Source organism: Leptosomus discolor, chromosome 2, assembly GCF_034619465.1.
Source record: "Leptosomus discolor isolate bLepDis1 chromosome 2, bLepDis1.hap2, whole genome shotgun sequence".
In the NCBI taxonomy this organism is placed as follows: domain Eukaryota; kingdom Metazoa; phylum Chordata; class Aves; order Leptosomiformes; family Leptosomidae; genus Leptosomus; species Leptosomus discolor.
In genome coordinates, this window is record NC_141392.1 from 124,466,978 (window position 1) to 124,494,649 (window position 27,672).

Genomic DNA, 27,672 nt, shown 5'->3' on the forward strand with positions numbered 1-27,672 from the left:
GGACGTCGCTGAGGCCATGTGAGGTCGGGGTGCTGGGGTGTGCTTGGAGACTGCTGCTATGCGATGAGGGACCTATGGGATGGGGGTGGGACAGGAGCCCCCCTTCCCCAGCACAGCCATCGGAAGGGAAAAGGCAAAGAGAAACCCAGAGGAGGGCTCGGACCTGGCAGGTACCAGGGAGCTGCTGGAGGTGGGAAGCGGGGGGGGGGAGGGCAGTCTGGTTAAGAGCGGGCTGAGGACAAACTGGGTGGCAGAGTGGTGGTCCTGGGACCTGAGGGTGAGCAGGTCACGGAGACAGGGAGGTTGCACTGCAGGACAGGGATTTGAGGACCAGGATATTGGGCTGGGGAGCTGATTTGGGGGTTGGATGGGGTCAGCAGGAGGTGTCCCACCTGAGGACGGTCTGGGGGATGCTGGTGCCAGTGCAAGGTGCTCAAGAAAGACAATGGATCCTGTGGGTGCTAATGCAGGGGGAACAGGGGGGAAGAGCAGCGGGTGCTGCTGCAGTGGGGACTGGTGCAATGGGGACGGGGCAGAGGGCAGCAGTGAGTGCCCATGCAATGGGAACTGGTGCAACGGGAGCGGGGGTGGAGGGCAGCAGTGGGCGCCAGTGCGATGGGAACTGGTGCAATGGGAACTGGTGCAACGGGAGCGGGGCGGCGGGCAGCAGTGGGTGCTGGTGCAATGGGAACTGGTGGAATAGAGACGGGGCAGAGGACAGCAGTGGGGGCTGCTGCAGTGGGGACTGGTGCAATGGGGAAGGGGCAGAGGGCAGCAGTGGGCGCGGGTGCGATGGGAACTGGTGCAGTGGGAACTGGTGCAACGGGAACTGGTGCAACGGGAGCGGGGCGGAGGGCAGCAGTGGATGCTGGTGCAATGGGAACTGGTGCAACGGGAGCGGGGAGGAGGGCAGGAGTGCCCGCCAGTGCGATGGGAGCTGGTGCAATGGGGACGGGGCAGAGGGCAGCAGTGGGCGCCAGTGCGATGGGATCTGGTGCAACGGGAGCGGGGCGGGGGGCAGCAGTGCGTGCTGATGCAATGGGAACTGGTGGAATGGGGACGGGGCAGAGGGCAGCGGTGGGCGCCAGTGCGATGGGAACTGGTGCGACGGGAACTGGTGCAACGGGAGCGGGGCAGAGGGCAGCAGTGGGTGCTGGTGCAAAGGGAACTGGTGCAACGAGAGGGGGGAGGAGGGCAGCAGTGGGTGCTGATGCCATGGGAACTGGTGGAATGGTGACGGGGCAGAGGGTAGCGGTGGGCGCCAGTGCGATGGGAACTGGTGCAATGGGAGCGGGGCGGAGGGCAGCAGCGGGTGCCGGGGTGCCGGCAGAGAGCAGCACCGAGCGCGGGGGCCGGGGCAGCACGGTCGGGGGCCGCTCCCTTGCGGCGGCCCGTCCCGGCACGGCTCGGCTCGGCTCGGCTCAGCTCAGCCCGGCCCGTGCCGGCCCGTCCGGCGGCGGCCGCCGCGGCGCTGCCCCGCTCGGTCGCTAGGCGGCCCGTCCCGTCCTGCGCGGGCGCGGAAGCGCCGCCCCCGGAAGCGGCGGGCGGGCAGGCGGGCGGGCGGCGGGTGGGGGGGTGCCGGGAGCGGGGACGGGGGGGGGGGGCAGAGCGAGCGAGCGCGCCCGGCGAAGGGGCCGGAGACGCGGCGGCGGCGGCAGCAGCAAGATGGCGGCCAAGTCGGATGGCGGCGGCGGCGGCGGCGGCGGCGGCGTGGGCTTCGCCCAGCTGCACAACCTGGACGAGGCGGCGGCGGCGGCGGCGGCGGCGGGCGTCTGCGGCGCCGGCGGCGTCGGGGCAGCGGCGGCCGAGGGCGCGGAGGAGCCGGGCGGCAGCAGCTCCTTGCACATCTGCCACTGCTGCAACACGTCGTCGTGCTATTGGGGCTGCCGGAGCGCCTGCCTGCGGAGCCTCTTCGGGCGGGCGGCCGCCGCCGCCGCCGCCGAGCCGCTGGCCCCGCGTCCCGCCGCCGAGGGGCCGCCGCGGGCGCCGGAGGCCGGCGAGGTGGCCGAGCGGCCGTGGTTGGACTGCCTGTGGATCGTGCTGGCGCTGCTGGTGCTGCTGGGGGACGTGGGCACGGACCTGTGGCTGGCGCTGCACCACTACGGCCGGCGGGACTACGTCTGGTGCGGCCTGACGCTGGCCTTCGTGCTGCTGCCCTCGGTGCTGGTGCAGATCCTCAGCTTCCGCTGGTTCGTGCAGGACTACACGGGCGGCGGGCTGGGCGCCGTGCAGGGCCTCAGCAGCCGCGGGCCGCCCATGATGGGGGCCGTCGGCCGCCGGGGGGGACCCGCCACCCCCGGGGCGCAGCGCCTCTGCAGGATCTCCGTCTGGGTCTGGCAGTCCGTCATCCACCTGCTGCAGATGGGGCAGGTCTGGAGGTAAGAGGGGCGGCCGGGGTGTCCCCCGACCCCGCGGAGAGGGTGTGGGGGAGCGGGGGTGGCCGTCGGCTGGTCGCCCGACATGGCGGTGGGGCGGCGCGGTGTGGGCGCGGGTCGCCGTCCCCTGGTTGAGGTGGGGCGGACGGGCGGCGCTGCTTTGTGGTTTGAGGTGGGGCGGTTGTCGCCCGGTTGAGGTGGGGCGGCTTGGGGGTCGTTGTCGGCTCGTGGTCTGAGGGGGACGTGGGTCAGTGTCACCTCAAGGGTTTGAGGTGGGTCGCTGTCGCCTGGCTGAGGTGGGGCGGATGGGGATGGCTGTCGGCTTGTGGTCCAAGGTGGACGTGGGTCACTGTCAGCTCGTCGTCTGAGGTGGACGTGGTCAGTGTCACCTCGTGGTCCAAGGTGGACGTGGGTCAGTGTCACCTCATGGTTTGAGGTGGGTCACTGCCCCCTGGCTGAGATGGGGTGGATGGGCATTGCTGTCACCTCGTGGTCTGAGGTGGATGGGGGTCGCTGTGCCCTGGCTGAGGTGGGGACAGTGTCACCTCATGGTCTGAGGTGGACGTGGGTCAGTGTCACCTCATGGTCTGAGGTGGGTCATTGTCCCCTAGCTGTGGTGGGGCAGATGGGCAATTGCTCTCACCTCGTGGTCTGGGGTGGACGTGGGTCAGTGGCATCTCATGGTTTGAGGTGGAGGTGGGTCAGTGCGCCTCATGGTTCGAGGTGGGTCACTGTCCCCTGCCTGAGGTGGGGTGGATGGGCATCGCTGTCAACTCATGGTTTGAGGCGGATATGGGTCAGCATCACCTCATGGTCTGAGGTGAACATGGGTCGGTGTCATCTCCTGGTTGGAGGTGGAGGTGGGTTGCTGTCCTTTGGCTGAGGTGGGGCGGATGGGAGTCACTGTCAGCTTGTGGTCTGAGATGGATGTGGGTCAGTGTCACCTCGTGGTCTGAGGTGGTTGTGGTCAGTGCGGTGTCCCCCACATGGAGAAGGAGGGGAGATTTGGGGGTTACTCCCACTTTGGGTGAGGAGAGACCCAAAGAGAGGAGAGATTCCCACAAAACGAGTGTGGGGGTCTGAGGTGGGGGACATGGGGGTCGTTGTCACCTCACGGTTCGAGGCGAGCATGGGTCAGTGCTCCGCTGGGTGGAGGTGGTGTGAGGGCCCCCCTCATGCTGAGAGGGCGTCCAAGGGGAAGAGAAGTTCCCCCAAAATGTGTCTGTGGGGCTGAGGTGTCAGGAACGGGGTTTGTTGGTCCAAGCAGGATGTGGATCCGTGCACCCCATGTAGACATTTGGGGTAACCCCTGCTTCACTGAGGAGAGCACCGAAGGGAGAAGAGGTGCCCCCCAAATGAGTATGTGGGTCTGGGGAGAGGTGAATGGGGGCTGCTGTCACCTCACAGTCTGGAGGGGACACGGGTTGGTGCCCCCCACAAGCATGGGGTGTGGAAGGGGTTCTAGCTCCGTGGGGCTGTAGATGGTGCCTCGAGGGATGAGGTTTGCTCTTGCCACCCCACAGACATGGGGCAGGATGGGAAGGGGGGGGTGAGATGGAGCTGCTCTTCCTGACAGGAGCTGGTGGGGGGGACACCCCACGGGTGACAGCGTGGTGGCAGGCCTGGGGCTGGGGGTGACCCTCGCACCGACAGCGTTGCAGAGGGAGGTCTTGTGGCCCTGGGGAGGGCTTGCCCCACCGCTCCCCTTCTGGAGCCAGGGGCAGGGGCGGGGGGGGCGGGTGGCAAGGGAAGGGCCCCACAGAAAGTGGGGGTCAGCTCTGGGCAGAGTCTGCGGGGGCGGGGGGGCAGAGGGTGGACCCCCGGCTGCTGAGCACTGGGATGGGCTGTTTCCAGAGGGTTAGTGTCCTTCTGGTGTGGATCGAACCCCCCGTAGATGATGGAGGGATGAGGATTGCATCCATCCCCGAGAGCCTCTCCCCACCCGGCGGAGAGGGAGCCCCCTGGCTTGCTGACCACCCCCCCCACCCCACCCCCCCCCTGCACCCGCACCAAAGGAGCCGCTTGTGGGAGTGGAAAAACGCAGCGTGATGCCTCGGCCGTGGCTTTGGAGAGAGAAGAAACGTTTTCCTCGGGCAGGCGGCGGGGGAGCGGGGACGGCGTTGGGGTTGCCAGCGTGAGACTGAAGGTCAGGGACGGGGACTTGTTCCCCTCTAGCGTGAAGAGGTCCTGGGGTAGAGGAGATGCTGGCCAGAGGAAGGGGCTGGGAATGACCCCAGGCTCAGCATCCTCCAGAGTGAGCTGGAAATTGCGTTATCCTTCCAAAAAAGAGATGTGGGAGGAGGCAGGGAGGGATTCTCCGGGATGAAAGCCTGTAGATGCAAACACTGCCACAGAGATGTCGGTTCTTACGGAAAGGGGTGTTGTAAGGACAGCTGCAAAGACCCGGCGTGGCCCAGCATCCTCTGAGATGGGATGTGGGTTAGTAAGATGGAAGGGGTGTGAGGTGGGGGTGATGGAGGGTGGAGGGAAGTCTCCGGGTTGTGTCCCAGGGTGGTGGATGCCCCCCTCCACCCCACAGATGGGTTAGACTGTAGGGAAAGAGGCTGCAGATGAGGTTGGTTGGGGTTTGTAGCTTTTAGAATAATGCTTAGGGAGAAGACACCGGATTTTTTTAAGGGGGGAGGAGATGGCACGTCATGGTGAAGCAGTGGGAAGCCCTGGAGGGGCTTGCTGGAAGGGTTAATATCCCTACCTTGGTATTTCCCAGATGAATTAGTGGGTCAAAAATAACCTCACTGGTGGATTTTAGGAATTTTTTTGCTGGGCTGTTGTCACTCAGTGGACTCGTGCTGGTTCGTTTGCTGTTTTCTAGACCGACTCTTACAGCTATGGATAAGAAAAAAGATGAAGGGGAAGGCAGAAAGTGATGATTGATGGCGAGGTCCTTCCCCCCCCCCCCCCCCTTCCGTCGGGGTAGCCGAAGGGGTTAACTCTGCTGCCTAATGAAATCGGTGGAGAAGTGGCTGGAGTTAAGATGGAGACAGCATGGTTGAGCCTGGGGGAGGGGTGCGTGGGTGGAGGCAGGGGAGGGCCTTGACACCTCTTCTGAGGACACCGCTCTCTCGAGATAAAATGAATATACACATCAAAGATATTTTTTTTATTTTTTTTTTTTTTTTTTTTTTAAAGGAGCCGAGGGGGTGGAGGGGAGGGGATCTGTGTGGGAAGGGCGCGTGAAACGTACACCTAGGAAATAAGCCCGTGAAGTCGTGCAGCGCAACAGCGAATAACATATTTCTTCTGCATCTTCAATGTCATTTGTGTAGTGTTCAAAGCACATTTGTTCTCAACTTCTGCTTGGGGGTTAATTCCTTTTTGTTTTTTAATTTATTTTTTTTTTTAAATTTTTTTTTGGCGGCCGAGATTTGGGCTGGGGGACGGCAGGAGGGGGAATGTCTGCAGGTGATGCGTGTGAGGATGGTGAATTGGGACGCGACCCTTTCTCCTGCTTTCCCTGGTACTCCCGAGTGCTGATCCCGTCGGCCAAAGCAGTTCTCGATGCAGATGCTCTTCTGGCAAGTTGGTTTCTTCCCCTCTTGGAGCCAGGCGAAAAGAAACGCTTGTGTTTTAGCCGTGGTGAAAGCCGGGCGTTTGCAAAACCGCTCCGTGCTGCGGCGCGCTCGAGTGAACAGGTGGGGAGGGGGACACCGAAGCGATGCCGGCAGAGAGAGGGGGGGGTGCCTGCGGAGGGGTGATTTTTTTTTTTTAATGATATGAAGAAACAAAGCTCAAGTTGCCCATACTTTTCTCTGCTTTGTTAACACAGAGGAAAAATGTTTGCTTCCGAGGTTTAGCAGGGCTGGGACTGCCGAAAGGGACTGAAAGGGAGCTCTGCAGACCGGATCGCGTTAGGTGAAATAAGGAGCTTTCTCTCCTGTTGATCGCTAATCCCGCTCGCGCACGGCTCCTGCTTTTCGAGGCAGAGAGCGTGGTCAGCGTGAAGCTGACTCCCGGTATCTGACCAGAGCCAGAATGAACTTCATGGGATCTGTGCGCTCCACGAGGGTGTCTTTTTGCATTCCCACTCTAGCTATTGCGAACGCCATTAAAATTCATCTGGAATGCGGTGATGGGACTAATCCTGGAAAGCGCTGGTTTAGCGGGGTTTGCCTGCAGCGAAATCGCTTCGTGCTGGTGAGAAGTTGATGCGCGGGGACGGAGGAGGAAGACCTGGGACGATGTAAGTTCGGTGCGTGATGCACCGAGCCCGGTTTCCTGCGTGATCACGGATAACGCGCGCTGTGACTGCCTGTAGCGTAACCGGGTTTGTACGTTCTGTAGAGGCTGTTGTGGCTGTTGCTCAGCAGCTGGAAGCAAAGTCGTAGAGAAGAGAGGGAACAGGTTGGAGTTGTACAGAAATCCTCGTCCTGAGTGCATTAGGTCATGTGGGTTTTGATTTGGGGGATAACACGATTCCTGTAGGGGGGACTTCTTCCCCTAAATGTTGGGAAGACTTGGCAATAAGATGATGAATAAATAACATTTTATGGCAGAAATATAAACATACATCGGGCTCTTATTTTAGCAAGAGTGTCTCTTTGTTTTGTCAGGATTGTGGGAGAAGTAGCTTGTAGGTTTTGAGCAGTCTGAGTGGGGGCTTTGTCTTCTGTTCATGTCCTGTCTTGTCCTATTCAGAGAGCGAATCGTGACCAGACAGGAGTGCTGAGGGGGCAGTGCAAGTACTGAGGGGGGGCTGAATGATATTCCCGTTTTTTTTTGTGGTGTTTTTTTTCTCTGCTGAGAACCAAAGGCTGTGTTAATACTGCCTGCCTATAGTGGCTGCTGGAAAGAAAGTATGTATGTACGTTGTAAAAACGTATGTGTGTGTGTGTATACCTATATATATATATATATATTTTCAAGTCTTGCTTGAAGTAGTATGATCTGAAGTGGTATTCCCATTGATAAAGCTCAGGTCCTGGGGTTTTTACCTTTATAAATCTACAATTTTCACCTTTTATCTCAAATCTCTTCGATTATCTTGAGGACTAGAACAGTTCAGCCAGTCAGTCCAAGGAGTCAAGGTTGCTAGTTGGGGCACATTGCCCTCACTATTGAGCGGCTGCACTGCAAACTGCAGAAGGGTTTTTCATTGAGGAGGGATGTTGCAGTGCTGTGGTTTTGCTGGAAATAGGCTGAAGGCGGGTCGGTCGTCGGAGCTTGCCAGGGCTGTTGCTTTCTCTGAAGCCATTCAGCTGTGTAAATTCAGGAGAAGCAGTTTTGACCTGGAAGTTTTTGTGTCTTGGATAGTTGCACAAGTTGTGTTAATGACAAGAGTGTAACTTGTATGTCTGGTGTACCTTTCCTTAACCTCTGTTATAAGTGGGTTAGTGGGTCATGATTGCTGTCCTGGCACGCAAGGCTTAGAGTATAAAGTACGATCCTTTGCGCTGCGGCGTGCTGTTAAAGAAAACGTTATTGGATTCCATTGGATTAACAGTATGTGGAGTTTGAGCTAAAATGAATGGTGATCAGCTGGAAATCGCTCTGTGCCTGTTAAACTGTCAGTAACGGTAAGTTTCATGACTTGAATATAATGTTTGTGGATTTTGTTCTTAAAACTGATTTGAATAGGTGTTTAGAAGAAAAACGTTCTGTAAAAAAACAACCAAACAAACCAGAACAACCCTTGTCACTGTTTTGACATTACAAACACCTTGTGTATGTGTGTGATTAAAAGAAAAAATTCTAAAATCTAGTCGAAGACTTGACGTCTCGTTTATTAGTGGAAAGACCAAATCTGTGAGTTGTTCGTCTTTCGGCATGCCCGGAGGTGGAAGGATGAATCAATGGGTTTAAATGGAATATGTGGTATTTAATGACTGCGTGATGAGTGGGTTTAGGCTCTACTAAAATACTTCATTCTGGGATGAACTGTGAGTTAGAGACATGCTATTTGGGATAGTTCAGAAGTACAGGCAGCTACAACTCTTAAGATATCTGCCCAAGTCCCTCCAAGTGGGAGACATCTGCTTGTCAAATGACAGATGAACGAGAAGCTGCTGACCTAATACTGCCTCGTTGTCCTGGTTTGGGATGTTCAGCTCTGTGGAGCCTTTCTGTAAATTTACTGCCTTCCCTGGCACACACGAATATTTTTTTCAGCTTTTTCTGGTTAGCTTGTCTGGCAGCTAAGTTTTTCCCTTTAGCCAAGTTTTAACAGCTTGCTTTTATAGTATGGAGTTTTGTCAGCTTTTGACAAGTTGGCAGAGGGAAGACATTCTGGGATAGATGATAAATATGTCCTCCCTACAAAATCAGGTCTGGGGTATAACTTTTTTTTTTTTCCCAGCGAGGTGGTTCTCCCTTCCAAAAACCTTACCCACTCTGCCCCCATTTCTCCGAGTTTTCTACAGGATCTCTGTAAGTCCTGGGCTGCAGGTATAGAGGTCTAAAGACATTGAATCTGAAGTGCGAGGCAGGTAGGTTACGTGTGAAAATAATAATCATCGTCGTAATAATAATGAAAAAAGGCTTTGCCACTTGAGTAGGGTCTCCATTGGTTGCAGGGTGGTGGCGAGGCTCCATGTCTTGTTGAGTGCTACCCACTAGAGGGGGTCAAACCACAGATGTTGAAGCAGTTCTGCTGTGCCAGCCTTGGGAGGGCAGAGTTTTCTCCAAATCTTTTCCTGGGAGAAATAACGTGCTGCGCTGACCTGGTGGGAACTCTCCTTCCCGTGCAGTTCAGTGTTCCTGCAGCGACAGCATGGCTTCGGTAGGTGGGTGAGTGGGAACTGGAGGAGAAACTGGAGTTTGGTTTCCTCTTGGATGAGGGGGTGCTGTTGAGGAAGAGCCACGTGGGCACGAGGTGCCCTGTGGGTAAGGTGCTCCTGCGGTGACAGCAGCTCATCACCTCTCCACCGTGGCATGTGGTGGGGAGTAAGGGAAAGCAGAAACGCTTTGGTGACTTTTTTTTCATACTGGAACCAGCATAAAGTTTCCATGGCTTTCAATGTGAAAACTGGTGCTAGATATTTTTGAGAGACCATCTCCGGGAGTCCAAAAGCTCCAAGGGAAGATGTCTGCTTTGAAGTTGGGTTGCAGGCTGCTTCCCCAAATGCTGCTACCTACATGGTCTTTGACCAGAACGTCCCTTTTCTGTTGCTCAGGCTTCATACTGAACTCTAGGAAAGACGGTTGTGCCTTTTTTTCTAGGTGCCCTACGGCTTTATCTCTAATGCCAGTGGCAACCTGAAAGTGCCTTTCCTGGTGGAGTGGAGGCAGGGTGCCAAGGGAAGGAGGAAAGATGGCTCACCTTTTTTTGTATGTTAAAATTATAAGCTATTTCTCACCTTTCCAGACACTTCCATTTTGCTTTTAGCTGCATTGAGCTAGCTTTATACCTTGCAGTGGTTCTCCTCTCAGTACAAATGTAGGTTATTCAGGGAGCATTTCTTTTAATGAAAAGGATGGAGGCAGAACTGATGGTGATAAAGCATCTCTTTGGAGGAGAGCTGCTTTCGCTGTCTTGAGACTGCAAGGAACAGAAATTGGACGCCAAACGTGTAATTTTCCTTGGGGAATGAAGGTGAGCCTACAGAGAAGTCAGGATCCCTCACAGAACTTCTCCCTGTGCTTTCATTTTGCTTTATTTCTCTTGAATCTTGACTTGATTTTTAGCACCTCACTGTGATGAAAATCAGTGGTAGTATAAGGCAGTGTTTTAGTACCTGAAAGCTTTTAGGCAGGAGGAACTATGAATCAGAGTAATTTCGCTATAGCTATAGCAAAAATTGAATTGTAATTAAAGGTATAAGCAAAGAATATGTGCCAAATATTGTTACTTCATTGACCCACCTTCTTCTGTCATGCTGGGATTCAGACTGATACCCTAGTCTGCTCTGACTGCTTCAGGGCACTGAGAAGCTTCTCCAAATCGGATCCCAAGAAAATGGGGAAAGAGTTTCCTAGGGAAAAGGATCTTTAGAAAATCCTTAAACCTAGCAGCAACCTGGCCATGGGAGGACCAGCTTGTGTTTCTGACCCTGCGGAGCAGAACAGCATGACATTTGCAGGGACATCAACAGGCACATCCCATGTCCTTGGGGACTGGTGGTGTCCACAGTGTCAAGGATGCTCTAAACAGCTCTTGGGTTGTGGCACTGAGCGTTTGGCTGTGTCCCAGGGTGGCTGGCAGCAGCCCACTGCAGCTTTCCATGGCTTTTTTTTTTTTTTTTTTTTTTTTTTTTTTTTTTTTTAATTTTTTTCTTTTTTGCAGCTCCCTCCACTGTGGGAATTTTTATTGCCCACCACCCTATATCCCAGTTGGAGCCTACATTCGGTTATCTGTGACTGCTATAGTGTAGGAGTTTGCATTGCTCAGGAGGAATCTCAGGAATTGCTATTTGTCTGCTCTTGGGCAAATCTGACCCCCAGCCTGAGTACTCCATTTAAAGTACACACGTGCTTGGATGGATAAGCTATGTTTCTGTGTCTGCTTTTATTATTTCAGTATAAATGGGTGTGTTATTCCTTCTGTCAGTGTCTTGAAGCCCTAGCTGAACCAGCAGCCCTGTTAGAGCAGAACTGGATCTTGGCCAAGAGACAAAAAAATAAAGCAAAAGGCAACCTTAAAGGTGTCCCCAAAACTATAATGGGACCTGAAGACTGTGCTTCTCCTCACGTCTCTTTTCCTCTGAAATCTGTGAGAGCTCAGGTTCACCTATGAAATATTCACTGTCTGTCCTTAGGTGACTTCAGCTGCACAGAAGATCTTTTGCAGAATTGGCAGCTTCGCTGAAACCTCCTGTATTGAAGCCCAGAGCCTTTATCGTGAGGACCTCCTCTTCCTCTGTTCTGTGCGGTTGCACGCTATGATGATTTGGTTTACCTGCTGCAGAGCCTGTTGAGGGTTTTTGCATCCCAAATAAATCTCTCTGCATCGTCTCCCCTTTTGCACAGGATGGGTTGAGGGAATAGGCGTGTCCTCACTTGTCCCAAAACCCCATGGGAAGTAGGACTAACACAGGACGCATTGTAAATGCTGCCTTTGTGCCCTGCCGTAGATGGTCCGTGAACAGGGACTAAGAAAAACAAGCCTATTGTGAACAAGCTTAAATTAACACCGCAGAGGTCTGCGCTCATGCTGGAAAAACTCAACAGGCTCTTGTGCTTTATCATCCGTTCTACCTTTGCAGGTCATCTTGATGCGGGAAAAATTTGCCATAAAACCCCCACCAATTTGGCAGAAGTCTTATTAAAAACTCTTCAGGAGCCACAATGCAAAAGGCTCTGGCAGCTGGAGCTGCTTTTATCACCTTTCTAATTAAACCTGCAGAAAAAGCAACTCAAACCGAAGTGAGAGAAGAGCATGGTGCGCTGCCAGAGCCTCCTCGGGTCTCACTCGATGGGGTTTTCTCTGGGGCAGCAGTGGGGCAGGGCTGCTGGGCCATGCTTCTGTTTGCACGATGGGCACTGGACTTCACAGCTCTCTGCAAAAATAAAGGGGTAATGGGCTCCCCCAGTCCTTTCAGTGGGGTGGCTCAGGCTTGTCTGCTAAAGCAGGGGGATGACAGGTATCCCTGTGAGTTTGCGGAGAATTCCAGTGTCTGGCAAAAAATCACCATTTCCCAGGTTTCTGTTGTAAAAAAAGAACATTTTAAACTCTCCATGCTTGGTTCCCCCACACAGGCAGTCCTGGATGACAGGACTGGCAGTAATGCGTTGCCTGATGTACCAAACACAGAAGACAGCAGTAAAGCACCAGGAGTGGTTTTGAGTTTGGGATTGGAATTCATCCCAGTTATGTCTAAGCGAGGGAAAAAAGAGCAACGGAGGCCGATGTTGTTGAAGTAAAAATTGTAAAGAGTGGTATAAGCAGAAGGCATTTCAATAATGTAAACAGTCTGGCATGGGAGGAAGGATGGGAGGCATTCCAGAAACAAAGGGAAAATAGTTTTAAAACATGGCTAAAAATATACCAACTCTTGAATTCCAGAGATTATCTCAATTAGCGCTTTTTCAATATATCTTTACAACAGAATTGTAGGAGTTCACAAAAGATAATAGAGGCTATGAGATATGGAGAAGTGATATTAATTTGTTTAATTAAAAGGACGAAGGCTTCCTAAAATAAGATTCACTTATCTTCTGTTGCATGGAGGGATGAGGTTATATTCAGAAAACCGCAGCTTGTAGCATTGTAGCGTGGAGAAAGAGAGGCAAGAGCCAGGGCTGGGAGGAAGAGCCCCCTTCTTCAGCCTCGGCAGTTGCTTGCTCAGTGAATTTCAATAGCAAATCCCTTCCCATAGGATTAATGTGCTATTAGAGCAAAATGGTATGATTTTACATTTCCAAGAGGATTTTGCTTGGTGTTGGGGGAGCAGAAATTGGACATTTTCCTCCAATATAAAAAAAAAACCAACCCAAACACTTGGACATCAGAGCTTTCAGATGCAAGCAAACACGCTTTTAACTGAGCATCTGTATGCGTGGAGCCATGCCTGTCTGTGCTTGATGTCCTCTTTGGCTTCGTGTCTGTGTTAAGCCTGTACCCAGGGCTAAACATAACAGTCGCTCTGTCACTTGATGAACCCTCACCAGTCAGGGAGGGGAATGGGGAGAGAGGACCCGCGGGTGGAAGAACAACAGATTTAGTGAAACCACCACCAGTACAAACAGAAAATACTTAGCCAAATGAATATGCTGTCATCAGAGTGGTCCTCAGCAGGAGCAGGAGGAACCCCATCAGGAATAACCTCACAGGAGCTCCCTCTCTTCAGTAAACCTCCTCCCTTTATAGTGACCATGATATTATGGGGTGGGCTACACCTGTAGGTAACTCAGGTCAGCTGCCCTGGCTGGCTTGAACCTGCCTAGCATGGCTGGCCGTGATTCCATCCCAGCCAAACCAGGACAGCATTCCACCCCTTAGCCCTTACCATTTATGTCATGCCCATATCACTACTATTCTTTCCATTTTTCGATACATATCCACAGTTACTTGTCCTTTTTTCATTACTGGTCCAAAAGTTTCATTGAGTTTGTCCAGGCCATTGGATTCCATCCGTCACAGTGGTTTCTCAGGGCAGGAAAAGGTGGTACAAACTTGATCGTGGTTCGTGCCCAGAGGTTGTCAGTCCATCTCACAGAAGTTGTTGGACGTCACTCAACAAGGCTAGCTCCAGTTGTCACCATTATGTTATCCCAAAAGACACTTACTGAACACTGTTGATCAGACAGCTCAGCACCGAGTGTTCTCACCTAAGGTTCAATTCCCTTGGGGTACACATTGGATTTACCCATTTCTCATCAGTATCCACCAAGTATAACCAGGTCCTCGAGCGAAAGCAACCCTATAAATGGGTTTGCCTTTGCCTCAAGCAGGAAATACCCACACAGTTTTCCCCAATAAATTCCTTTCACACACTGCAGGGACTTTATCTCTTTCTGCGGTATGTAAAACGTCAGACTGGGCAGGACCAGCTCAACTGATAGAAGACCCTCTGGTATTAACTAACCAGGCGACTTGTGCTAAGTGCTTGTCCCAATCTTTAAAAGTTCCACCACCCATTGCTTTCTGAGTAGCTTTTGGTAGCCCATTGTTCCATCCAGTTTTTCCAGAGGCTGGTGCATGATAGGGAATATGATGTACCCACTCAATGCAGTGTTCCCTAGCCCAGTTGTCTACAAGACTGTTTTTGAAATGAGTCCCATTGTCCGACTCAATTCTTTCCAGAGTACTGTGTCACCACAAGATTTGTGTTTCAAGGCCCAGGATAGTGTTCCGGGCAGTGGCAGGAGGTACAGGATATGTTTCCAGCCATCCCATGGTTGCTTCTACCATTGTGAGCACATAACGCTTACTCTGATAGGTTCAAGTGACTGTGATGTAATCGATCTGCCGGGCCTCTCCATATTTATTCTTCAACCACCGTCCTTTGTACCACAAAGGTTTCAACCACTTACCTTGCTTGATTGTGGCACGTGTTTCACAGTCATGGGTAACTTGTGCGATAGCGTCCACAATTAAATCCACCCCTCGGTCACAAGCCCACTTGTGTGTCACATCTTTTCCGTGGTGACCTGAGCTGTCATGAGCCCACCAGGTTAGAAATAGTTCTCCCTTGTGTTCCCAGTCTAGACCTGTTTGGAACACTTCTGCAGCCTGATCCACTCACTGGTTGTTTCTCTGTTGCTCTGTTGCCCGACTTTTAGGTACATCTACATGGCGTGCCTTTATGAATAGTTTCTCCAGCCGGGCAGCAATATCTTGCCACAATGCAGCAGCCCAGCTCGGTTTACCTTTGTGCCGCCAGCTATTCTGCTTCCATTGTTTCAGCCGTCCCCACAAGGCATTTGCTGCCATCCATGAGTCAGTATAGAGGTAAAGTACTGGCCACTTTGCCCTCTCGGCAATGTCCAAGGCCAGCCGGGTGGCTTTTACCTCAGCGAGCTGGACTCAATTCACCTTCTCCTTCAGCTACTTCTGTGACTCATCGTGTAGGACTCCACAGAGCAGCCTTCCACTTCCGACGATTTCCTACAAGGCAGCAGGATCCATCAGTAAATAAGGCATGTCGTGTTTCATCTTCTGGTAGTGGATTATATGGTGGGCTTCAGCAATGTGTGTCACCGCTTCTCCTGGTGGTAATATAAAGTCTTTGCCTTCTGGCCAGTCAGTGATCACTTCCAGGATTCCAAGACAACTGGGATTTCCTATTCGCGCCTGCTGTGTGATTAAGGTAATCCATTTACTCCAGGTAGCATCAGTGGCAATGAGCGCCTTTTGTTCCTCAACCCTTAGTAGCCCCACAACAGAAGGGTCCTCCGATAAACTGGGCAAGGTAGACAGCGGTTTAGTTTCCTTCATCTCCGCTGCCACTACACCAAACACCCATCTGTACCCTTTCGGGTCCTTGAAGTACCCTCTCTTGAGATAATCCACTCCCAAAATACATGGGGCATCTGGGCCAGTCACAGTGGGATGCTTCTTCCAGTCATATCCAGTGTAGCTGGTATCTGCTTCTACTGTCATCAACTCTTACATCTCTGGAGTAACGGGAGGTTCACAAATGGAGTCTATTCCTTGGTAATTCAATGGTGTCAAAGTGCGCTGTGCACCTGTATTGACTAACCTTATGTTTTTGGGGTTCTGATGTGCCAGGCCATTGAATCCACACAGTCCAATAGACACGGTTATCCCTGTCCTCCCCCTGGCTGGAGGCAGGTCCCCTCTACTTCTGAGCAGAGTGTCGATTATTAGCATTTGTGTGCGAGCAGCTTGCACGGATCACTCATTACCATCACTTGTACGCCTTAAATTTGCATCCAAGGCCCGTCTATACTGTCTGAGGGGCTGCTCTCTGGAAACTGGTGCAGCATTCCTCCTGACAGGGCCCCTTTTCATGGTATTTTTACCTTTTAACTCATTGACTCGTGCCTGTGGTATTGCACAAGGTTTTCCATCCCACCTCCTCATGTCTTCACCATGGTTCTGCAAGAACCACCACAGGGACCCTCGTGAGGTGAGTCATTTCTCCTGAGTAGGCCTCACGGGAAGATTCCTTCTTCTGACAGCTGAAACAGGTGTCAGTTTGGATAGAGAGTGGACTTTATCCTCTAGGTGGGTCAACCTTTCCAACACTTTACCAAGCCATTCTGTGGATTTTTCCACTGTCTGTTCAACAGTAGAGATACCAGCACGCGGGGAGACACTGCATAGTGTCACAACCTGTCATCCCTCTCACCAACAGTTGGGGCCTCATCATTCCTCCAGCTGAATAATAGCAATGTGTCGGCGTAGGAGGGTGGCGCGCTCAGGACCCACTTGTGCCACATGTGTTCAGTGAGCTTAAGTTCATACGGGTCTACTGGTATCTGTGGGTTGTCCAGGTTGGAAAAGATGAGCTCCTGCACAGCTTGCTCTCTCAGGGAGCTCGTGCCCTTCTCAATGCTTGTCTACTTGCTTGGCCAGTACATGACATCGTCTCTAAAGGGATACCTGTTGTGAACACTTAACAGGAGTCACCTCCAGAGCGAAAGAATCTGCCACTCTTCCAAGGCCTCTGTCAATACCAGTTTTCTTTGCCATGGGTCCGAGCTCTTTGGCCTCTCTGCCATCCAAGTCTACTCCATTAGCCCCATGGTCCCAGCGTCGGAGCAACCAGGTAACAAGCGGCTCTCCATCATGCCAGCCGTAATCCTTGCAGATATCTCTCAGTTCTCCCAGAGACAGGGATCGTGTTGTAACTTCTTCATCTCTTAGAGATGATCCTGCAGGACCCGCTCTATTCCTGTATTTGGTCTTTTCTACCGGGGCAATTGGAACTGATCAGATTTCTAGGTCTGCTGCATCACGGGTCACTGGGTCTAAGTAATTGTACTGCACCCTCGTTTATACCAGTATTTTTCTCTAAACTGGGAGGTATTTAGAAGAACTGGTAATATGAGTATGGTATCAGAAAGACTCCATGGGTATTGCCACTTAGCCACACCCATTATCAGTTCATAGAGATTGGTGTGATTACAAAGTAATTTATGATACTATAAGCAACTACCGGAGTACTCAGCAGTGCCACACCTTTGCCCCTACACCCAAAAGTGACCAGCCTCCAAAATCCAATAACAAACATCGGTAGAGCCATGCAGAGCTGCAAAAGCAACTCTTAAGATCAAAAATCCAAGAGGTCCACCAAGTGCAAAGACCAGCATCCTGATTGATTCCATCACAACCTGTTGAAGTTTCAACCCTTGTAAGGGTTTACAACTCTCCTGGGTAAACTATTTATGTCCCGAACAAACGTTGGGCACTAAATTGACTGTCTACGTTTAGCCTGTACCCAGGGCTAAACGTAACAGTCACCCTGTCACCCAGTGAGCCCTCACCAGTTAGGGAGGGGAATGGGGAGAAAGGACCTGTAGGTGGAATGAAGCCACCACCAGTACTAGTTGAATGACTATGCTGTTATCGGTGGTCCTCAGCAGGAGGAGTCCTTGCAGGAGCTCCTTCTCTTCAGTAACCTCCTCCCTTTATAGTGACCAGGATATTATGGGGTGGGCTACACCTGTAGGTAACTCAGGTCAGCTGCCCTGGCTGGCTTGAGCCTGCCTAGCATGGCTGACCGTGATTCCATCCCAGCCAAACCGGGACACTTTGGAGGTGTGCTGGCATGTGTCAGAATTTATCTCCAGCCTCAGCTCTGCGTGTACATCCCGTCGCGAGGGGGAGAAGCGTGTGTTTATATCCAGCCGTATTTTAAGAAGTGTAGGGGCCAGGGAGGAGAGAAGACCCTCAAGCAGATCTAAATTGAATTAGCCCCCTTGGATGTATATTAAAATGTTAAGTAGCACTAAGCTCTGTATCCCAGCTCAGCAATATTTGGAGGCGCTTTATTGCTTTAATGGAGGGATAAAATAGAACCTGCAATTATAGTAATTTTTTCTAATTGAATATTTTGCTTTATTCTTTCCCTTTCAAAGCATGACTGTAAGTACTAGCCTTCATAAAGCTTTGGAAATATTTATACTTTCCCTTTCTGGCGATGGGTGTAAATACCACCCTTTCTGTTTTTTCTTGGGCAGACCATTTCAGTCCCTCGTGGCTGAGGAGCAGAACAGCTCTGGAAAGCAGTGGGCAATAAACCTTTCTCTGCTCGTTTTAACCATCTTGCCATTATCACCGGGAAATACTAGTTTCCCATCTGATGGAGAGGGGGGGGAACATGGTGTTACAGACTAAATGCTTTCTGTCACCGTACGTGGGCTTGACGTGATTGTCAGGTGTCTTTTTAATTAATTTATTGTCCATGCAGATCTAGTGCTCAACAGCTGCAGCCAGTCTCTTATCCCCAGGCCACGTTCTGCGTGGGTGGACGAGATCCTTCATTTCTGCCACCTAGGCGGAGTTTGGGGAGGAGGATAGGAAAAAGCGCCTTGCTTGAGCAAGATGTATGTGGCAGGTAAAAGCAAAAGCTGAAGGGCAAGGTCCTTGCCCAAAACCGTTTGAGACTGGTGGGGCAGCGATGCTGGCAATAGAGAAGGGCGATTAAACTTGAAACTCTGATGGTGTCGACTGAGGTTTTTGAAGTAGCCATTTTCGGTGGCCCACAACGCCAGCTTTTCAAACGTAAGTTCCTACCTCCAGCTGAAGCCTCAAGCCAGCAGGAAAATGCCGATAAATTAACGTGATAATTGTGTTGTGCATTCTCTGTGCTGCATCTCTGGTTTAAAGAGGGAGATTTGCTGATCCTTCCTCCGCACGTACACCGCACGATGGGAAGCTATCAGTTTTACACTGTTGCAGTAGCTGTCTCCTCGTCTAAAGGGGACTTTTGATCCAATAAACTGCTTATCTCATGTAGTTGTCCTTTCATCTGGCGTGGGTGGTGTGTGACGGCTGATGGAAGACGCAGTATTGTGGTTCACCTATGAATATTAATTAGGAATGGAAATAATTTGGAACAGCGTGCACCGATGACTCTTGAAGCACTGACTGTAGAAATGCATCTATTCCTCGTGGCTTTCAGCTACGAGTCCAGGGAAGATGCGGAGTCGCGTTGGGGCGTGAAGTCGCCCTGTACGGGCTCTCCTGCCGACCCGTTGACTTGACGATACAGGGAAGAGGTTACCGTAATGCTTTGTGTCCCAGCGTTCGTTAACAACTGGCCTGGGCAAGAACTGGTTTATCTGGGGAAGGCTGCAGCGGCGCCTTGCCCCAAGTCACGCGCGTCAGACCCGGAGCGGGAGCTGGAGGTTGAGGCTTTCGCCTGGGCACGTGGTCGTGTCGAAAGGCAGCGCGACAGACTTGTGCGCCCTTGTGGTTGTGAAGGACGTGATTTCCTCTGGAGCGCTTCATCTTACCTTAGTCCTTGTCAGTCCGGTTCCGTTGTCACACATTGACATAAATTCACCACCGACCCCGGGAAAGGCTCCAGCCCCAAACCTGGTGCAGCTCGCTTTTGGGTGATACGGGAGCCCCTCCGTGGGTCCATCTCATTGCTTTCCTCTGCTTCAAGTTGCCGAGTTGAATAAAAGGCCCACGAAATCCTATCATGTGCACTCATCAAGCGTAGAGCCCTCTTCGTCTCGCCTGCTGGGAACTTGCCCTCAACGGCCACATCTCCGCTTGTGAGCTCAGTAGTGGCAGGATTTGTCCTCTGGCCCCGAGACGGGCTGGCATAGCGTGCCTGTTTCTGTCATGTTAAGCTTTCTTGATTTCGGGAGAGGGTGGCTGCCTCCAGGCTGCCAACTGGGAGTGATTTCTGGGCCATGACGACTCCTGAGTGGTGCTGAGGAGCTGCTGGGGTGAGGGCTGGTAGGTCCTGGCCAGAATTGTGCCAGGGATGGTCCTGTAGCGGTTGAGCTGTAGAGGCTGCCGCATCCTAATGTGCAAGGAACCCAGATGGATGCAACACTTTTGGAGGGAAAATACTCCCCTCACTTAAGGTTAATTTTTATTTTTTTATGAGAATAGGTGGGTTTTTTTCCCAGCTAATGAAGGTGTATCCAGCCTGTCAGAGCTCTAGCAAAATGGTGAAACACTGGAACAGGTTGCCCAGAGAGGTGGTAGAAGCCCCATCCCTGGAAACATACAAGGTGAGGTGGGATGGGGCTCTGAGGAACCTGATGTAGTTGAAGATGTCCCTGCTTATTGTAGGGGGTTTGGACTAGATGACCTTTAAAGGTCCCTTCCTACCCAAACTATTTTATGAGTCCCTGAAAATCCACTTCTAGCTTTTGGACGTGGCTACAGGGTTTACCTGTTTGGGTCTAAATTTGTTTTATGGCCCGTGTGTGTGCTCTGGTAGTGGAGCCCAGATCCCTTCATTGGATTAGATTGTAAATATCACCTTTGGGATATGTTCAGTGGGTCGCTTTAGTATTAATGCTTCAGGTGAGCGATGGAGAAAGGAGGAATGCCTAGGCATGTCCATCTAGGTGAGACCGAAACGGTCGTGTCCTTGTGAACCTGTCCAGCTCAGATCCTGATGGAGGACAATGTGGTTTGTCGTTCTGCAGCTTTCTTCAACATGCTTTGCTCTGCAGTGAGGACCCGGTGGGGTTAAGTTGGTACCATCCTGGGAGCACAGGACAGGCCGTGAGCCAGAAACCTGCGCTTCTGGGGTCACCCGTCCTCACCGAGATCCAGCTGAACTGAATTTGTGCGTTAGCTTCTTTTTTTTTTTTAAAGCAAGCTGGTAATTAGCTGATTTACTTTAAAACTCCTCAGAGCCCTTAAAAACAGTGGTTTAAAAATGGGTTGCTTATTCCCCTTTCTTCAAAGCAGGGTATCAGCAAAAGTCTTCTCCTGCAGGCATGTTCCTCTCACATCCCGCAGGCACTCCAGGGGTGCCACCATGTGTCACACGCGCTCAGTGTCACAAGTCACTCGTGTGTGTGTGCCGCTTGCTTTAAGCAGGGCACGATGGCTGTCAGAGGGTGATCATCTTGATCTGCAGGTTCACTTTGGCATTTGCTTCGTTCCTGGCGTGGCTGGGTGAGGTCTTTGAAGCGGCACATGCTTTGCTTCTCAGTTGTGCGCTTTGGATCTGGGATAATAAAACATCAAAAGTAAACTATACTGGTGTGGGTACAGAAAAATCAGGACGCTCAGTAGGACTTCGGGGAGTAATAAATTTGTTCTATATTTAATCTCATATTTATCGCAGTGTCAGTATGAGACCACTTCATTTTACTACTTTAACTGTATCTAAGAATAACTGAATACTTGAAATATTGAGAAAGTGGCTAATACCTGGTGGTAGCTGATGGGATCCAGCTTTAATAGTTATTGATTGGTTTCAAAAAGCTCCCAGTCATATCACATCTTAGCGACTGTACGTTGGGAGTTAAAATCCTATCAGTTACTTAGGATTAGAAGTAATTGTAGATTTTCAACTTAATTGTCTTTCAGTAGATGGAGGACCAGGTGTCATTTACAATTTTGCAAAAAATTGTGGTTGATCTGCTACAGTTTTGTTGCGTGAAGGAAACCTTGGCATCCCTAAGTTCAAATGTTCTTGAGTGTTTCCTCAGTTGCTCAAAAATTGGTGTGGCTTCTCTGATCGGGGTGCGAAGACCAGTTTGAAGTCTGCTTGTCAGACAATGAACGCAAGAGACAAGTGAACTCTGAAGGGTTGGTCTTACCGCTTGGTCCCCATATCTCAGAACGTGCAGGAGAGCCTGCAGAGGTGGGCTGAAAAACCCCACGTATTCTCTTAAGAAAAAAAAAATTAACCCTAAGTCAGGGGAACATTTTCCTTCCAAAAATTCAGGAGGGCAAAAAGTAAGATTAAACATTGTTTTTTAGTACTAAAACTCTGCCTGGGTAACCTAGCATTTACCTGAATAATCCTTCCACCAGTATGCTTCAAAACACCACCTTAATTGATGCTTTATTACCATTTGTGCAGAGCATGGTTTTAGTCTTTGTTTTACTGCTCTGGAGTTTAATAATCTCATTTATAAAAACTTTTTTTTTTTTTTTTCTGGTATGGCTTGTTGCACAATTAGAGCTTCGTTAAAGGCTCTCATTATTTTTCCTTGTGATCAAGCTCTGCCTGGAATGAACCACTGAATTTTCTGTTTGAACACACAGATCTCCCTGTAATTCCCTGCTGCTCCTTTAACCAGGAACCGGCTTTTTGCAGTTCCTGGGAAGTGATCAATTTTTTAGCAGCGAGGGCAAATTATTTCTGACCCTTATATTCTTCTTGTTGGTATTTAACTGTATCCTCAGAGCAAAAAAAGCTCCTGCTATTATCGGGAGCTACGTAGTGGCAGCAGGGAGTTTGAATTCAGCGTTTAATTTCTGCTGGCTTTGCTGACTTCTCTGCTTGGGACTGGATTATTTCCCCCTTTCTTTCAGGGGATTAGGGGATTTGTAAACCAGCTCTCCTAACAAAGGTGTCTGAAAAGCTGGGAAGGGCACATCTCTTTTGTTTGCTTTGGGTGAATTGCTTTTACGGTCCTGAAAGCGCGTTTTGGGGGAAATGGAGAGGAAAGGCGAAATCGTACTTTTATTTTGGAAGGGAGCTGCTGAAGTATTTCACAGAGGAATTAATGATGTACCAATTGAAAATTCATTGATTGGTGCCATTTCCCACATTGAAAATTGGGCTCCCTTGAAGAGAAAGCTGTTGAAGCCTCGTGCTTAAGGAGCCGGACTGTAATCAGGGCAGCGTTTCTGGTTGGGACCCGATGCTGGGTTCTTGTGCGCTGCTGTGAAGTTACTCCTTGTAAAGGACTGCAGCCCTCTAACAGCGTACTTACTCTTCCCTGGTAAAGAATTTAGACTGGATATTTTGCCTAGTATTGACCCTCATGGCCAGTGAAAGGGTTCTTGCCTTGCTGACGCTTTCCACTGGGGATAGTGTTAATTGATTGTGTGAATTAACTGAAGACTAAACTTCTGTAGGCTGCTGTTATCATTGCATTTGTATTCTTCGTGTCCTAAATCCTCAGTGAAAACACCTGTTAGTCACTCAAAATAGAAGTCTGCATTTTTAGGAGCAATTTCACCATCAGAAAAAAGTGGATTTTTACTGATTAGGCTTAAAGAACAGTCACCTTTTATTTTTCTTTTATTTATTTTAATTTTATTTGTTTTCTTCTGATCCCCTTACCAAGAGGAAACTTTTTCAGTAAGACACTTAAACTGTGTTAACTGTAACTGTAAGTTCCCATTTGTGTTTGTGCAGCGGGTGCAGTTTTCCGCTATCTATCAAGAGCTCTGAGATGAGCAATGTTCTTCTCCCTTGGCATTGCTGATCTTCTGTCTTCTCCTCTTGACCCATTTTCCTTCGGTGGGAGCGTATTTAACTTTTGGCTTGGCAGGTGTTGTTGTTTCCTTCAGCAGTACTGCTAAGGTAGGTCAAGGGGTTTTATTTCACCTGTTCCCAAACGTGGGGTTTCTCTGTAATCAGTGCGTTGAATGGCTGTGGTCATTAGTTTTTTTTTTTTAAGCAGAGTGTTTCCAGGGTTGGGCTGTTTGCTGTATTTATGGACCAGCGTGGCAGAAACCAGCGAACAGCAACATTTTTATGTTTGTTTGTTTAAGTTTCAGTTTTTCCTTTGTTGCATGCAGACTTTGTTGAGTCACTTAAAGAAATTTGCTAGAGGAGCTCCTAGCTGTCCAAGGCTGACTCTGCCTGCTGTTTGAGCATCATCTGCTGGGCTTATATATCCAGCCATTGACCCTCGTGATGTTTCCAGTTTTTGGAGCCTGGCTGCCTTTGCCTTATTTGCCTTAAATGAAGAGGCAATGCCTGGCAGCTGCCCATACTCCTGTGGCCCATCTGAGCCCAGCCAGCTCCTCCAGCAGACAGCCAGGAGTAGTGGGTTTGAACTAGTGATAATCGAAGGAAGAAAAACCTATCGTTGTCATTTCTTAGCCAGAGAGTCTTCAAACTCTCAAGGCTTAAACACTGTCAGGCTGTGATGCAGCCTTGCTAGCCCGCCCTGGGAAAGTCCTGGCCTGGGTCTTCAGGAGGCAGCCTTCCTGCTCGGGGCCCTTAACATTAACCCAAAACTGGGGGAGTGTAACTCCACAGGTGTTAAGTTTTGAAAAGTGTCCGAGGCTGAGAAGCTAATATGATTTAAGTTAAAGAGGCATTCATTGCAGGAGAAGGCATTTAGGGTCGTCTTCCTACCGATAATGAAGAACTAGCTGAGAAGAGAGCAACAAAAGAGAAGGTTCATAATAGAAATGCAGCTTAAAAGCCTGACAAATTAAGGCTGGTTTTACTGAAAGCGCTGTTACGGACTGTATTAGATTTCAGAAAAGGACATTCATAGGAGCAGGGAATGACCATGAAAATTTACCATCCAGACATGAAATTTGCTCATGCATCCTTTGCTCGATGATTCTAGTGATAACACTGAAATGACTTCGTTTGCCCATTAAAGAATACGTATTACTCTTCCTAATCATATGAGCAGAATTATAAAAATAAATTTCTGCTTTAAATTAGGCTGTTTACCCAGCTCTGTGGAGTAGCTATTATTTTCCTCTGTACACCGTTTCCCACTCTGCGTATCTCCACAGCTACGCAGACTGCAGCAATGGGGCCGATGTGCAGACGTGAAGATTTAGTTACATCTAAAACTCCTGCATTCAGTCAGCAAAGACAGCTTGTGTCGGTTTATGATCTCGTGCTTTTTTTGTTCCCCGGTAGGAGCTCTGTTATCTGATAAGATCGTATCGCCTTGGGTCAAACCAACAGGTTTATCTAAATGAGGCTGTTTGCTACCCTGTCCTTCCCGACTGGGCGCTGGGTTTTCTTGCTCTGCGTTGACTTTGATGTTGGCCGTTCCTGGGGTGTCCTGCAGTCGTTCAGTCATGCCTTTGGTGAACTAAAGAAATAACTCTGTGTCCTGAATGGGTCAGGGCTCTGGGTGACAGGTATAACTAGCTATTGTGCAGAGCTCCCTGTGATCTCTAATGACTGCTGGAGTTAAAGGAAGAAACCACAAAGAAGCATCAATGTTTGGTGTTTTCAATGGAGTTCCGATTTGACCATAAAATACGGTTTAGTTTTGTTTTGTTTTGTTTTGAACTCTGCCAGCGTACTGAAAACAGTTCACAGTGCTTGAAAGAGCTTTTCTAGGAGTGTAGGAAAGTGCAACCGAAGCATTTGTATTTTCGGAGATCTCAGGCCAAAACCGCCGTGCAGCTCATTATCGTGTTTCTGATGGCGAACAGAAAAGAGCACAGGTGGCCTAGGAAAAGGATTGGATCCGGGCAGGTGCGTCGGGATTTTCCTCCAGGTTATGGTGCTGTCATCTGGCATTTGTGGCTTAGAAGGTTTCTGAGCAGGAGGTGACATGTGTTTAACAGCCTACGATGAATACCTGAGTCCTTTGAGGGGTTTTGAAGTTTGGCAAAATTTTCTTCAGTGCTGTTTTGAAAATTTTGCTGCACTCGATGTCTCTTTGCTGTTTCAATTAGGGAGATTCCCATGTAAGGGTGTGAATTCTGAGGGCCTGAAACTGTTTTCCTGCAAAAATCGAGAACTGGAGAATTAACAGCTGTGTTTTTCTCGTGCAAGCTGCTGTGTGGAATGGGGATCTCATTCAATCACTCGAGCTTTAGACAAATTATCCTGGAAGAGGTGAAACCAGAGAGGTGAGTTTCTGCCCCTTGGAGAGGAAGAAAATACCCGTGCATAAGTACCTTTCCATAGATTAATTGTGGAGACTCTTTTATTTTTGATTGGAGCAAGACACTGATGTTGCGAGGTCGATTTTCCAGCTTCTCTGTGGTGTGTAGATGTGGAGGACCAAGAGTCTCTTTCTCTGGAGATATTGAAAACCCGCTGGGACGTGTTCCTGTGCGACCTGCTGTAGGTGACCCTGCTTTGGCAGGGGGGTTGGGACTAGATGATCTCCAGAGGTCCCTTCCAACTCCTTTCTGTGATTCTGTGACAAAGTTCTTTCCTGGTGACATATCAACAGAGCAATGTCGGTTGAGAATTTGTCGTATACTGGAAGACTGGAAGATCCTTGCAGTTTTCTAGGGTTTGTATGTGCAATATCTTCTGGCTGGAGTAGTACTTGGACTAAAGTCAGGTGAGAAGCTGGGTTGAGTAGCATAGTGAAGAAGATCTTGGAAACTTGTGCTTGTTCTTGACATTTTTGTTAGGTAATCATGTTTTGTGGATGTTGGACTTTAGGAATATGCATAGATAAAGTACTCTTTTGCTGTTGGAGTTTTTAGCATGAGCATGTAATTTACTTTGCAGTCGAAGCATAGTTTAACGTGAAGGGTTTTATAAGTGAGATTGCCTTAAAAAATACCCGTGCTTTCTACAACTGCTGCAAAGAGAGCTGAGCATCTTTCAGGAGGTGGGAAACCCAGCTCTGAAAACAGGACATGGACGTTGTAATTCCCCCTCAGGATCAGATACCATCTCCCCCCTGGGATGGACGTGCTAATGAACACGGTACCTGGGGTGATTTTACAGAGATAACTTGGCGTGAAACCAGGAATAGCTTCAGCAGCAAAGGTGTGTTCTCAGCCGAGTCATTGAGCTGTGGTTTCTCCTGCTTTTCTCTTTTATTTTTTTGCCTTTTGGAGTACTCGCCGCAGGGTCTAGCGGGGGTTGGGTCCCCACTGCTGTTGCTGCGGCAGGGTATGATCCCAGCTGCAGGATGTACGGCTTGGTTTGGAGGGGACAAGCAGTGAGAAGGGAGCGTGGGCATTGCAGTAAGATACGTTGGCTTTCTGGGAGGCTACCAGGCGGTGTAATAAGTAATCTCAAAGGTGATAGCTGTTTTAAAAAGAAAAGCTTGTTTCTGATTTCAGCTTCTAGATAACGTGGTTTGGCTCGTGCCTTGGAGCTGTCAGTGCAGGAGAGGATCAGGAAGAAGGTGAAGGGCTGCTGGATGAGTTGAGGAGTAGAATTGCTTCAACAAGTGGCAGAATGAAGTCTTGTGTGGGGTTCTTCTGAATTCATAAAAGCAGGAAACAAAGCGAAAAAGCAGTTGAATTCAGTATCTCAAGAGCTTTCTGCAGTCCCGCCTTATAGGAAGGAGAACTCCAAGTAGCTCCAGCCTGTTCGTGTTCTGCAGTTAACGGTACTTTCCCATTGAAATAACTTATTTTCTCAAACCAGAAACGAATCTGTAGGACTGGTTTACTCCGTGCATGAACTTTTGATGTCTCTTTCCATCCCTTCCTTTTTGTTTTTGTTGTATTTTACGTTTCTGAGCGACCTCCTCTTGCCTTTCCCGCGGGGCACTGGCAGTGTCACTGCTGCTTTCGAGGTTCGCTCGCCGTGAGCGCGAGCGGGCAGGCACCTGCGCTTCGTCTCTCGTCTGAAACACGAGGCCATCGGCCGCCCGATGCCTTCCCAGCCCTACGGAGGGCACGGCTGTCCCCTGCTACCCTGGCCCACCGCTGCTAATTCGCCTGTTTTCTCTGAGCACTAATCAGGTCTGAATCCCATGAAGACTTTTCATCTCCAGCAGGACTGCAGGCCACAGACCTTGTGTTCTCCGGGATGTGAGCAGAGTGTAATATTGATTATGATGTTTACTGTAGTTATTTATTACATTCATTAGCAGGGAAGAGATGAGAGACTACCTTACTGTATTAAGTTGTCCCAGAGACACCTAGATAGTAAATAATAAATAAACAGTCGACAGTGGAGTAGAACTGGTAGAAAGCTGGGACGGTCGATGTAAGAATCTACTAGCCAGCCTTTTAAAATAAATTATGTGCATATTCAGTGTGGTTATTACTTTCTGTGGCTGGTAATGCTGTATTAAGGGACATAAGTGACTGTAGAGTATCTCGACTGAGCTAATTGAGATCTGTCCTGAGATGGCTGTCTTC

General features: G+C 50.1%; 1 protein-coding gene across 1 annotated transcript in view; it reads left to right on the forward strand.

Moving 5' to 3' along the window:
• Positions 1-1,665: 1,665 nt before the first annotated feature.
• Positions 1,666-27,672, forward strand: part of XKR6 (XK related 6) — a 191,679-nt gene continuing 165,672 nt past the window's right edge. Inside the window, exon 1 of the mRNA XM_086461690.1 lies at positions 1,666-2,378. Coding sequence (XP_086317816.1) covers positions 1,666-2,378 — 713 coding nt within the window. The remainder of the gene's footprint in view (positions 2,379-27,672) is intronic.